The 14,557-nt window shown below is 34.3% G+C and overlaps 1 protein-coding gene across 1 annotated transcript in view; it reads right to left on the bottom strand.

Moving 5' to 3' along the window:
* The window catches only part of OTOGL (otogelin like), a 128,949-nt gene that overhangs the window by 2,428 nt on the left and 111,964 nt on the right, over positions 1-14,557 (bottom strand). Inside the window, 10 exon segments of the mRNA XM_081818977.1 lie at positions 2,513-2,610; positions 2,889-2,934; positions 4,321-4,440; positions 7,657-7,761; positions 8,209-8,387; positions 9,463-9,526; positions 11,677-11,717; positions 11,803-11,907; positions 12,410-12,511; positions 13,902-14,009. Of these exon segments, the coding sequence (XP_081675103.1) occupies positions 2,513-2,610; positions 2,889-2,934; positions 4,321-4,440; positions 7,657-7,761; positions 8,209-8,387; positions 9,463-9,526; positions 11,677-11,717; positions 11,803-11,907; positions 12,410-12,511; positions 13,902-14,009 (968 nt within the window).

Here is a 14,557-nt window from a genome sequence, read left to right as displayed (position 1 = left end):
TAAAATATAGAATGTATTTATTCATCAGAAGGCCCATGTCAGATTGTTTCTTTTTTTTTTTTTTTAAGTTTTTTTTAAGTTTTTTTTTTTTTTTTATTTGCGAGAGAGAGAATGAGAGACAGAGCATGAGAGGGAGGAGAGTCAGAGGGAGAAGCAGACTCCGAGCTGAGCAGGGAGCCCGATGTGGGACTCGATCCCGGGACTCCAGGATCATGACCTGAGCCGAAGGCAGTCGCTTAACCAACTGAGCCACCCAGGCGCCCCCCTCAGATTGTTTCTTAATTCAATTAAACATATGCCTATATTTAAAATAAAATAATGTATATATTTATATAAAATATAGTCTATATTAAGGTATACTTAAAATTTCCTTCATATATTTTACGTTCGATATTTATTTTCACTTTCTAAGTAGATTTTCTCATATTTTTAGCATTATACTTATCTCTTTACCTTATTGTCCTAGAATAGTTATCATAATCATAAATCAAAACATTCTACACATGCAATGTTTGTATCATATAGAGAGATAAAATGTTTAAAATTCTAAAAATATTAAATTATTTTTATAATGAAACATTGTATGTAGAAGTAAATATACATGTACATAATTAGGCATTTATACATATATACATAAATCTTAGAATTAAAAACAGATTTAAAACCACTTTATCTTAATAGATGTTAAGATGAAATCATACATAAATGTAATTGAATTATTTATTAACCATTTTGAAATGTATGGATGAGTCAAATTATAGTTTGTATTTATGGCTCTGAAATGATCTCTTATGACTTCACATTAAAATACTTTGTATTAATTAATGATACATTAATATGCCTCTGTGCGTGTGATGGATGACCACTTGATAATACAGCTAATATATATTTAATGCTATAGGATAGTGGATGTAAATAACCCCTGAATCAGGATGCAAAAAGACCAAGGTTCTTACTTCACTCTGACACTAACTTGCTTTGTTACTTTAGCAAAGTCACCGAAATCATTCTGCTGAGTTTCCTTGTTTGCAAAAGACTGAAATTAGATCTCCAGTTTCCAAACTAGTTTAGCCACAAAATTTTTAAGTGCTTATATGAAATTCCAACATGTAAAGTATCTAAAAGTTAAACTACTGCGGTTGAAGCAGAGATGAGTAGCAGAGGTTGCCTGAAATTAAACTGTCCTTCTCAAGGTCACTCTTGACCTTCAAAGTGCTAACTTCGGAGGTCACAGCTAGTTCTCATCCTACTTAATTTCTCAGCAGCATTTGGCCCAGTCTATCACTCTCTCCTCCTTGATACAGTTTCCACACTTGGCTTCCAAAACACCCCCTTTGGTTTTCCTCCATCTCATTCGTGGCTCCTCCTCAGAATCCTAGGCTTGTTCCTTCTCCTTTCCCTGGCCTCCCACCTATAGCCTGGTCGGAGGTTCAGAATTGGTGATGGAGGGCAGGCTGGTGTGTTCCTTATGGTGCTTTAACTCAGTGGTTAGTTACTTTATTAGCCTTTCTATTCTCATGTAAGAAAGATTAGTTAATAATGAAATCATCTTTAATGTGACCTATAAGGTACCTACCCTCTTCTTTCTGTCACCTTCATCCCTGTGCTTAGCCAAACTTTGCTATTTCCTCTGCTTTCAATACTTTTTATTCTTCCTGGCTGGATTTCCAAAGACATTCATTCTCTACCCAGATGATACCTCCTTATAGAGGCATTCTCTAACCACTCACTTAAATTAGCAACCCAGCTCCCCACTCTCCATCCCTTTTATTCTGTACTATTTTTCTTTATATCACTCATCTCTACCTGGCACAATATATTTATGTGTTCATTGTTTCTCCCCCTTCTTCCTAATATGCACTAGGCATGCAGGTATTGCATCATTCACTATCATAGTCCCAGTGCCTAAAAGAGTGCCTGATACATGGCAGGCACTTCATAGAAATCAGTTTGATTAGTTAATTTGTACAATGAATATAACTGGGACAGCATAAATTTATGTTAGTTGGCTGAACTTATTAGTACCAAGAGGCATATCCAACATCCAGTCTCTCCAAGATAGCCCAGTCACCCAGAAGCAAAGTCTGCAGACAAGGATTCTGTGATACCGAAGCAGAAACTATTTCACAAGTCCGTACATGTCAGATGGGAGAAACTGAGGTAGGTTGGTATTTTTCTGCAACTTCAGAGAGCTTGGCAGAAGTGAAAGGTCCTGGGCCTGGGCACTGGACAGGCCTGAGTCCATTACTGATTAGTGCAATCAACTTTTCTGAAGCTTTATTTCCTTATCTGGAGGGGAAACCATACTTACCTCCCCATCTACCTCCCAGAACTGTTGTGAAGTTTGGTTGCAATACAGTCTTCAGGGGGCATAATAGTGCCGATGTGTGGCAGGCAATAAATAGCAGGATTATGGTCAGTTGTATAGATCTTCCCCTGCCTGCTCTCGGATAACAAGATGTACTTACTTGTTTAATAATCAACATGGAGTTACAGAATCCAAGGTCCTTACTGAAGTCACAATGCCATTCTCATCTTTGAGATGGGCTAACTTTGTATAGCCCATCATGTTCCAAGCAAATTTGACTAGAGACTTTTTTAACTTAAAACCTATTAAAATCCTATGCAAAACCTTTTGGGAAATACAACAATAAAGAAATTTCTGATATTTAGGTTAATATTCATCTAAATTAAAAATACTTTATTCATATTCCAGAAGACTAAATTATAAAATAATTAACCACATGACAAACATTTAAATAATAACATTATAAAATGTGCTTCCCTCCTTGCATCATAAGATCTGAATTTTATGAGAAAAATCATAATCACCATGAGCAATTAAAACTAATCTATCAAATTAATGCATGTAATATGTCCTCACTTACAGATCTTGCAACAGCCTTCATTATAAAGCTTTACAATCCCTTCATTCTAGGAAGAGAGAAGGAATAAAGTCAAAACTCACAGTGTTTGTTATTTCCTCTTGGACTAGAAATAGAAAACTAACTCTCAGTATTTTTATTAAATATCACAAAGCCTTTAAAGGAAAATGATAGAAATTTAACCATTTCTAATGAGAATTTGTTTTTAAAATTAGGAGCTGATATTTTGTTTAAATTTTTGTTATTCACTAGTAAAACAAAGTGCAAAAAGATTAACTTACTTAGAAGAACACTTTACTTATTTATTTATTTATTTAAAAACATTTTAAATAACACCAAAAAAATTCTTACCAAAGCAAAGTACTAATAGGTACTCTAAATAGAGGCCATTATGTTTTTTTCAACTCCTTGAAATAACCTAAAGTACTCTATGAGACAAGACTAAGTTCCTGAATATAACTGATTTTTAAAATGATGTATCTTTTTCTTTATCATTTTATTCAAAAATATCCACCACTTCAGGATGACTCTTGCCTAAGACTAAATTAAGAAAATTTTATTGATTATCTTTTTGAATTCTTACAGTAAGCCACTAATTGCTTTTGGTAACTTGCTAATTACAATTCAAGTAACAGAACTTATACTATAAAAATGGATCTGGGAAATAAGATGATGCCTAAGATTCTTTCCAGAGCTGAAATTCTATTACTTTACTATATACGATATCTACCTACCCAGCCAGCTAGCCACCATCACTAAAAGGGCACATCTTGGGAAAAAAAAAAAATCAGTGAGACTATGCTATTTCTGCATACTTAAGAAAAACATTGCCTACACAATAGAACAAAGTTCACTTTTCATTAGGGATTACTATCTCCTAAATAGTTAAAGCTACGAAGGATCTTGTAAGAAAAAAGTATCTATCAGCTCCAAAAATCTACTTTCCTGATGGACTCTTCTCTGAGAGAATAAGGAATTGGGGTATCTAAGCTAAAGGATCAGCAGTGCTGTGATATATGCCAGGTTCCACCATGGCCTGTGCTCAGAGAAGTTAAGACAAATTTCATTTAGGCCAGCATGAATTAAAAAGGGAATGGCATCATAAATCTGGCTGTGTGTTTAAGAAATAAAATTGGCCAACTTCTAATTGATTATTAATTCATACTGAAAGAGAGGCTAGGTCTGCTGATCAAATGATTTTTCAATAATTCTTTGATCTAGCACAATGTCCGTTCAGGGAGAATCAAAGTTATTTGGAACACCATTTATAACTCAAAATGGCAAACTGAAGAAATATAATGAGCTTTTATGTATACATGAAAATAAAACATGCACCAAATAAATAAGCCACAATGTATTTATGTACGACCTTCGAAAACATATTTTCTAAATTATATGTAATACTACATTTTCTTAGATATGATAAAGTACAAACCATTTTGCATTCAGTCTCATTAAAAGGGGGACAGACCATATTGTAGTTCAGAATCATTGTCCCTTCATCAGTCTTAACACATTCGTATGTGGTACAATTATAGTGCCAGGTACTCCCCTCCTAAAAATAAGAGAAAGTTACTGTTTTGCTTATTAAAATCTGATATGTTTCTTAAGTAGAATATTTCCTATCCAAGATGCAGAGAAGTTCCTGTGGCATACAATGTCCATCTGGAAATATCCCCAAACTTATCTAAAAGGATTAAAAATACATAGATGGTGTGTGTGCATGTGTATTTGGTTTCATACTAGAACTGAGATGTAAAAGTGAAATAAAGCGATAGAGAGGAAAGAAACAAATAGGTATGTGTTTCTACTACAAGATTAATTATCCAATTTGCCCAAGTGACAAAGGTCTTGTTTTAATATTCCCTCACTAATTATAAAACAACAAATCATATTAGTTAATATGCCTCCTTTCTTGAGATTTGTTTATTCTTCCTTCTACTCCCTTATCAACAAAACAATTACAAAATCTTTGGATGACAGTGATAATTGACTTTTGCTTCTAGTTTTATATTCCTTATCATTGTTTTAAAACATATTCCTATTCCTTTAACAAATTTTTAAACATAATAACTGTTTATTTCATTCCTGATTTCAGAATTCTTATTTAGAAATAAAAGCAGCTGGACATATTATAACATAATTATTGAGCTGTAGTTGTCGATCTATATTCTTATTTTTTAACCCACATTTTAAAATGCTAGCCATGGGCTCCCTGCTCAGCGGGGAGTCTGCTTCTCCCTCTGACCCTCCCCCTTCTCATGCTCTCTCTATCTCATTCTCTCTCTCAAATAAATAAATAAAATCTTTAAAAAAAAAAAAAGGGCGCCTGGGTGGCTCAGTTGGTTAAGCAACTGCCTTCGGCTCAGGTCATGATCCTGGAGTCCTGGGATCGAGTCCCGCATCGGGCTCCCTGCTCAGTGGGGAGTCTGCTTCTCCCTCTGACCCTCCCCCCTCTCATTCTCTCTCTCAAATAAATAAATAAAATATTTAAAAAAAATAAAAAGATAAAAAAATAAAAATAAAATGCTAGCCAAACTCTGGCTTAAAGATTCCTTGTGCAGTAAGGAATTTTGATGAACTTCTTTTTCTCCAGATTCTATTTTAACTTACAAATATCCTTAGATCTTCTATGAACCTTAATTAGAAAAGATCTCCAAGTCCAGGTATAAGAGAAAATAAAATATTCAAATTCAAATAGTAATTCTGTTAATATCCAGTTCAAATAGTACAATCTTGTTTATCTGAAATCAAAAATCAGTTGTTCCACAGAAATTAGATTTCTAGATAACTAAAGCTTATCTTTGAAAGAGCAGGAGTTAACCATCTTGATGTATATTTACCTTGATTGCATTACTTGTTGAGTTCTCAAAAAATTTTCTGAACATAATTTAGTCTTTTATCTACATTTCAGGCTATCACTGTGAATACTAGTCATATAAATAGATGGTTCCTGGATTTATTGATTATAGAGTTTATGTTGCCCTTTTACTAAAAGCCCCAAATTTCTGTGTTTTTTCGAGTAAATTCTGATTCCTTTTCTCTCACTGACACCTATGTCTTCCTCATCATTTTAGAAGGTTTTGTTTTCAAAGCCCCTTCTTTAAAATAATATATTATAAAATAGAAATATTGCTAGGATAAAACAAACAGTATCAACAACACTATTTAAATTGGTAACACTAGTTTGCACATAACTGCGAAACATAGGTTATGGCACAAGAAGACAATTATTCATCTTTCTTATTTAATAAAATGCACAGGATTGGAGAAATCTGTTTTGGGGATATGTGACTAATCCCATGTAATTAAGAAGTAAGACCTCTAGATAATTAAACTATTAATGAAAACACTTAAGAATGGCAAAAATAAATTGGGACAACTTTCAGGTAATGTAAGTTATAAAGAATTAGTCACACTCCTAAATCTGATGACATCACTAATAACTGCACTAAAAATAGAAAGTTCCCTTTCTCTTTTCTAGGGAAGGAGTAGGTCAGTCCATAAACCTATATGGAGTTATTATGAGACTATAGGAGCATTCTGAATAATTATTATATTATTTTTGGTAGAAAGATGTGATACAGCATTACTGACTCTTGAAGTCTTCTTTGTAAAAAATATTCTAAGTCTTTTATCTTATTTACCCACTGAAATCTTAAATACCTGAAATAATAAAATGTTAACATTGTGAGTTTCAGATTTCTGTTAAAATGCTTCATTTTTTAAATTTCTTTTAAAGATTTTATTTATTCATTTGAGAGAGAGAGAGCACGAGAGGGGTGAGGGGCAGAGGGAGAAGCAGATTCCCCACTGAGCAGGGAGCCCAATGTGGGGCTCGATCCCCAGACTCTGGGATCATGATCTGAGTGGAAGGCAGGCACCCAACTGACTGAGCCATCCAGGCACCCCCCACCTTTGTTTTTTAAGATTTTATCAGATGAATGGATAAAAAAGATATGGTACATATATACAATGGAATATTATTCAGCCATCAGAAAAGATGAATACCCACTATTTACATCGACATGGGTGAACTGGAGCGGATTATGCTAAGTGAAGTAAGTCAAGCAGAGAAAGACAATTATCATATGGTTTCACTCATATGTGGAACATAAGCAATAACACGGAGGACCATAGGGGAAGGGAGGGAAATCTGAGGGGGGAGAAATCAGAGAGGGAGATGAACCATAGAGACTATGGACCCCAGGACACAAACTGAGGGTTTCAGAGAGAAGAGGGCAGAGGGATGGGGTAACAGAGTGATGGGCGTTAAGGAGGGCACGTGATGTGATGAGCATATGTGATTATATGCAACTAATGAATCATTGAACACTACATCAAAAACTAATGATATACCACACAGTGGCTAACTGAGCATAATAAAAAAAATAAAAGAAAATGTTTCATTTTAAATGAGTGAACAAAATAATGGTTTTTTTCCATTGGTCTAACAATTAGAATAAGCAATTCTCAAAGCCCATTTTCCTCACATCTGGGGAAAAAAATGAGGATCTATACTAAAATGAGTTTCAGAAATGATTTAAACATATTCCTTTACAGCAGGAATTATCAGAAACTTTAAAATGTAACAAATGTAACTGTGTCTTGTGTGCTGTATATGAGTGTGTTTATTGTATGTAGAACTCTTGTGTGTGTGTGTGTGCATGTGTGATATTTTTCAAACTTATTTGACATAAAATCATCTTCAGAAAATTGCAGAGAGAGCTACCCTCCAAGGAACCTATTTTAGGAACTAAGGAATTCATACCTCATATATAACTGATGTTCCATTTTCCATTTGAAATTTGCAGGATACATTTTTGCAGGTACCACAGCAATCATAATCACTTGGAGATGGAATGTACACCTGGTGCTGGGTGTAATGATAGTACATTTAATTAGCCACACAACAATACCAATATTTTTAATGGATCCATTCTGGAAGTGCTTCCCAATATTACTATATGCTCTCTCAGAACACCTGTAAGCAATTTAAAGGTTGAATTTGAGGCACTTCAAATAATAATTGACTTTATATAGCTGTATTAGAAAGTGAAGAAAACTATTAGCCTTTACATCTAGCAGCCAAGATTCATCAAGCAGGTCAAGCAAGCTATATAGATAAATAAATAATAAGGCTCAAGATCATACACAGGAAAAGGAAAATATGCATTGTATAGATATATCACACATTAATAGAATATTGAACTATTCAAGTGTACACTTCAAACTTAGGCAGTATTCACTAGTTAAAATTCTATAGCTGCCATTTTATGATTAATTTAACTCTCCACTGGAATGACTTACAAAGAATACTTACAATGTCACATTCTTTTGAGCAATTCACCATTGTAAAATTCAGAGTGTGAAAGCCTATATGGTTATCTTTTTCTTCCAGACACTCCACTGTATAACAGAAGTCCCCTTCCAAATACTTTATCATAGATTGGCCAGGATTCAATACTGATGCTGCTTGAAATACACACACATCATCCTTTTCTAAGAAAAGAAAGTCAATGAAAAGTACTATTTTGAGTTTTTTATTAATCAATCAATGGAACTTTTACTTATATTTATGTTTTCATTGTGATGTGCAATTTTTTTTCCAAAACCAATAAGAAGATCTTTACCTCTATATTTTGTTAATAACTCAAGAGTTTACTTAATAATGAATGTAGCACATTTATTCCTTAACATACAATAAGAAAGTGATCTGTAAAGTCAACTCCTCTTTACTGTTTGAACTGTCTTCAAAACTATACTTCATAGCAGATTCCAGAGTTTTAGACTTATCATCAAGCTACTTGTTATCCTCTCTTCTGGAAACATAACATGACAATTTGGGGGAGTAGATATAGATGGAAGCAATATCTAAATCAACAGTAGTGGGGCTCTTCATGGTGGCACTAACATTTTATGGTTTTTAATGGTTCTTTTGAGAGAAAATTTTCAATTTTGTTGTGATGCAAAATATAGTCTTGTACATCGTATTCAATGATGAAGGTAGTTGATACAAAGTAAAAGCGTATTAATTTAGGCTAGGCTAGTGATGAAGATTCAGCTCAGAAACTCTTTGTGCCTTGCCAACAACTGAATTTAAACTTTCTTGCATATAAAAATGCAAAAGTTTCAAGCTGTTGAATAAAAGGCTTTTTATTAACCCACTAATACATAATATGAAGATTTGTTAATTTATAGAAAAATCAGTTCTATGTTTTACAATGTTAACATCCATAATGATAGCACAGTGAACAATAAGTCTCCCTTTTAGATGTTTATTTTTAAAATATTAAATATATATATTAAAAAGAACCAAAGAATCAACTTTAAAATTCTGCAAAGCCTCTGAAAAAGACATTCATTTTTCTATCCCATTAACATATTTGTCAGAACATTTAGAGATATTACAAAAGAGGCAACTGAAAAATAATAGTGCACTTTTATAATAAAAAACTGGCAAAATGGCTTAAAATGTGTAATACAACTCAAAGAAAATCATTTTTAATTTATTAATAGTGAACAATAGATACCAATAATATTCATGTCATTTAAAAGCTAGATAAAACATAGTTACCACAGAGATACTGTACACATCCACAGTCACTCTGAAAGTTCCGGTCTATTGCAGTAAATTCTCCCTATTAGAAAGATATTAGTATTAAATATGACTTGTACAGCTTATTATATGACAACTATAAAAATATATACGCAGTATAACATTTAGTAAGTTCCCTACCACACAGCCAGACACATATCAGGTGCTTAATAAATATTTGATAGTAAACAGGCTTTGATTAACACAGTGGTCATTTAATTAGAAGCCTACAGAAAAAATTCACAATAAACAATATGATTATGGATCACTTAATCTCTCTAAACTTTAATTTCTTTATCTATTAAATGAGTGAAAGTAGAGAAGATGATCTTTATGGTCTTTAATAACTTGAAAATATTGTTGGAATCTGGGCTTCTAGTGGATAGTTGGAGATAAGAGAATATATGCTAATCCCGGAAATTTTGGTTGGTGCAAACATTCTTGATCTTCTCTATAGAGGTGGTCCAGGGTTCTGATGTTTGCATGGAGCAAGGCTGCAACAGCATATAAAGCAGGAGCAGAAGAGTATAGTAGAGGGACTAAAAGCAGAGACTCAGGAACAAGGCTGCTCTGTGCACATCTGGCTTTGCTGCCTGCTAGCTGTGGGACCTCAGGGAAGTTACTGAGTCAGGCTTCTCCTCACTTCCCTCATCTCTAAAATGGGTATGATAACACTGCCTACCTCTTAGGTTTAGTTGGAGAAATAAATGGGTCAATTCAGGGAAAGAACTTACAATAGGGTGGACACACAGAAAATGCGGTATAACCTTTAGGTGTCAATAAATAGCTGTCATACCAATCTTAAGCATTGCCCTGTCAGAAACGATATAGGGTCCTCTCAGTGTAGTACCAGGTTTAAAGTTTTAAGAATTGCATTTTTGAGTAATAACTTTTCCTGAGTGCATTTAATTTTCATATGATATCAATAATAAAATTAACTTGATTCTTTTTTCTTTTTTTAAAGATATTTATTTATTTATTTATTTATTTATTTATTTATTTATTTATTTTAGAGAGAGAGCACAAGTGTAACTAAGGAGAGGGGCAGGGGTGGGAGGGGGAGGAAGAGGGAAAAATGCCAAGCAGACTCCGTACTGAGTGTAGAGCCTAACATGGGGGCTTGATCTCATGACCCTGAGCTCATCATGATCTGAGCCAAAACCAAGAGTTGGATGCTTTTTCTCAAGGCATGAGAAAGGTTGCTATCTTTCAGCATACATTTCTTACCTCACACTTTGGTGCATTTATTCATGTTCAACCTAGCCTCTATCTAAAATAGTTCAGCTCCTTTCATCCATTATTCTATACTATCACTTTCTTCCAAACTTTTCTTGATGGTTAACTTCCCTAGAAAGTTCTCCATGATGATCTGTACCTTGTGGTTAACATTCTGAGTACTGTGTTTATTTTATCATAATAATTCTAGCTAATCCTTATTGAGCTCTTTCTATGTATCAGGTACTATCTAAGTAATTTATATTAACTTATTTTATTGATATGATGTAGGTATTGTTATTTTTATATTGCAGATGAGGAAAGTGAAGCACAGGTAGGAAGAGTCCAGGCCAGGAATAAAAACAAGGCAGTTTCAACTTGCTTTTGTTTTCATTTCGACTTATGTCTGGGCTATAGTTTCTAAAGGAAATGAAGGAGTTATGGCAGAGTAGAAAGAATAAAGGAATACACAAAAGCACACACAGACATAAAACAACCCTTGGTTTGAGTCCTAAAGATCTCAGTCAATCATTTGCTCTCTCTAGACCTCAACTTTCTTATTTACAAAATGTTCGTAGATAACTCTTAAGAAAATACCAACAGTTACATGTTTATATCCCCTCCTTCTCCACAATAGAAGCATCATTGGCACAATTTCTTGAAGAATCACTGGGGACACCTCTCAATATTGAGATAATCTTTTTTTCAATGTTTTGCTTAATTTTAAGACCAGTGAAGTAGATATAAGGCTAGTAGATTCAGTCACCCGTGAAAAAAATAATGGATTGCCTTTTCTTATCTCAAGTAAATAAAAAGAGTTTACTGCTCCCTGATACCAGAGCATGTTACTTTAATCAACTTCAGTATAATTTAATGAGGATAATTTCATTAACTCCGAGAACTCAGAAATAAGGGGGATAAAGGAAGAATAAACTAACTTAAATAATATGACAATTCAATCAAAATATGTGTTCTTACCACTTCACAAGTTGGCATAACAAGGTTTTCACAGCTACATTCTAAAAGGCAAAAATCAACATATTTATGTTGGTCAGAATATATCACTGTACTGTAATAAAACTTCAAAGTATGAAAATTAGTTACCACAATGCCATGTTGGACAACATTGACCAGATACATTTTCTTTGACAAGCTTCATATCCTCTGCACAGTCGAGTAGTGGTGCAGGACAAAGATTTGGGTCACAAACTAAATAGAAAAAAATTCCACGGATAAAGGTTAGCTTCTTGTAAAAGCTCATCCTCACTACCTACCATTTAATTCACTGCCATTGCTGATGTCGTGCATGGACTCATATTTCTCCCACCACTCACTTGCCATGTATCGGTGGGGATGGAATACATGACTCCCAAGCAAGTACAACAGTAGTAGAACTAGGACAGCTCAGCAGGTGAAGAGCGCTGAGAAATGCCAGGTGTGCAATAAAAGAAAGGAAGTAGAGAATGTATGGAATCACCTGGGAAGCTAGAAATTCTAGGATGATGAGAAAAGTCATAGTAATCTATTTTGGGAAGGTAATGATATTATCCAAGAAGAGCTCTTAGATGTATAAAAATATTACCTATACTTAATATATATTTTATATACTAGAATTCAATGAAGGTCTGATGTAACAGTGCAATGAAGATTCATGGGGCTTTTTAAATATTGGATAAATCTAAATATTTTAAATTAGTTAAGATATACTCACCACAGTAATATCGTGGACAACAGAAATGTGTAGTATTAAGATCCACAGTGAGAAATTCCCCATCAGTACATAGTGGAATAGGTTCGGTGCAAGATTCACAAACTGAAGGTAAAACAAAAAGCCAGAAATCACAACTGAGCTAAAAACAAGCTAATTATTAATTTGGATTACTACAGACATATAAAAATCAACATGAAATAATGTTTAATAAAATAGGAAAAAGGGAAAATAAGGCTTTAACAGATCTCCTCATTTGGTCATGAAAATAGTACTAGTAGGTATATTGCTATATGCTTTCTGAGCACAGTGACCAAGAAAAACACCATCTTACCAGAAATACAGAGCATTAAGATTTCTAGAGCAACTTTCTTTTTCCTAGGATCAAAATGTCATTGATTTATTTACTTCAGTTTTCTGAATTTGCTACCCTTGATTACTCCAATTTATGGAAGAATATTAATAGAGTAGGCTCCTGTTCTTTTGGGCTGTTCACTTCAATTACAATTCTCTGAAAGACCCTGGCAAAATGTCCCACCCATACTGTCTTGGAATGACTCTTAATAAAGGTGCCTGACTCTCAGCAGGCCTCTGTGTAGGAACAACCCACATTAGACAAATCAGAATCTCTTTCTATGGCATCTGAATCATAAACAGAGGCACACCAGGGCAGGAAATGGATGTTGCTGACTCAGTCCTTAGTGACTGCCCCCTGGAGTAGCTGGTTTCTCTCCTTTCCAGGGCTTGGTTTTTCTGCTTCATCTTGATCCTACAAAATCTTGATCCCCAAGCCTTCCAGTAATTGGTTGTGTGTAAACTAGCCTTAAGCAATCCATTTTGCCACCTGCACTCAGAGAACCTGAACTGGTACAAAGAGATGTGTTTTGATTTCCATAGGTACACCTGAAACCTACATTAATCACCAGTCTTTGATATGAAAATTCACTTGAAATGGAAAATAGAGAACTTTTTAATTTTCAATGTCCATTTCATCAGACAGAATATATGACTCCCTATAGTCTTTTCCCAGACACCTTTCATTTCATTTCTACCATTCTCTTCCATCATCACTATGCTCACACATAACATCACACATGATATATAAAATGAAGTTTTAAAGTGGTTCTCTAATGGCTTAGCAGAGTCCATTATTTCAGTTGGTTCTTCAAGGAAAGCCAAGGCTAAATTTTTCTCTAAAAACAACTGGTACCAGCCTTATTAAAAAAAAAAAAAAATTTAATTATATTGTCTTGAGCATGTTTTGACTGATATATATAGCCCATATATATAATAAGAGAAAGTAATGCTAACTGTAATAATTGTCGAGTCATTTAAAATGCCGTACTTTCTTTTCAACTGTTCTTATTCAGTTGGATTCCTATCAGTATATCAGCAGAATATTGGTTACCATCAGTCCCATGAAATTCATATCAAATAAGAGATTTTCCCTACATTCTCCCTTTGGTTCAAAAAAGTTATCTCACAGAACACTCACCACAGAGAGGAGAAAAACAGCAAGGCTCTTCCTGTTGAACTTGAATCATGAATTGGTCTTCTCTGCATTCTGGTACTGAAATCCTGGGGCATTTCAATTGGTCACATTCTGCAGAAACACCAAGATATTTGAAAAATTGTATAAAGTGAAATGATAAAATAAATAAAGTAGTATGGTTTAGTTCTCTTTGAATTTATATATATCTTGCTAACTCAAAGTGTGTTTGGTGGGGGAGGGTTCCCACTCAGCACCCAGTAATTCTCTAGACACCAGCTGGTTGTCCTACAATTCAACTCAATTCTGACAGTATCTACAGACACCAGTTATAAGCCCCACTTGTTGCTTGTACTCCTTTCTGGCTGACTGGCTATAAATCAGGGGTTTCCACAACCTTTTCCTTGGGTTTGATTAATTTGCTAGAGCAGCCAGCAGAACTCAGAGAAAACTTTTACTTACCAGATCACCAATTTTTTATAAAAGAATATAACTCAGGGAGGGGAAAGATGGCGGAGGAGTAGGGGACCCTATTTCAACTGGGCCCCGGAATTGAGCTGGATATCTACCAGACCACTCTGAGCACCCACAAAACCAGCCTGAGATGTAAGAAGATCTGGATCTCTACGAACAGAATATCGCAGGCAGTTGGTTTTGAGGTA

This window comes from Leptonychotes weddellii, chromosome 5, assembly GCF_054177405.1.
Source record: "Leptonychotes weddellii isolate Sample4059 chromosome 5, ASM5417740v2, whole genome shotgun sequence".
In the NCBI taxonomy this organism is placed as follows: Eukaryota; Metazoa; Chordata; class Mammalia; order Carnivora; family Phocidae; genus Leptonychotes; species Leptonychotes weddellii.
Note: the sequence above shows the minus strand (reverse complement) of the source record. Positions and strands in the feature narration are given on the sequence as shown.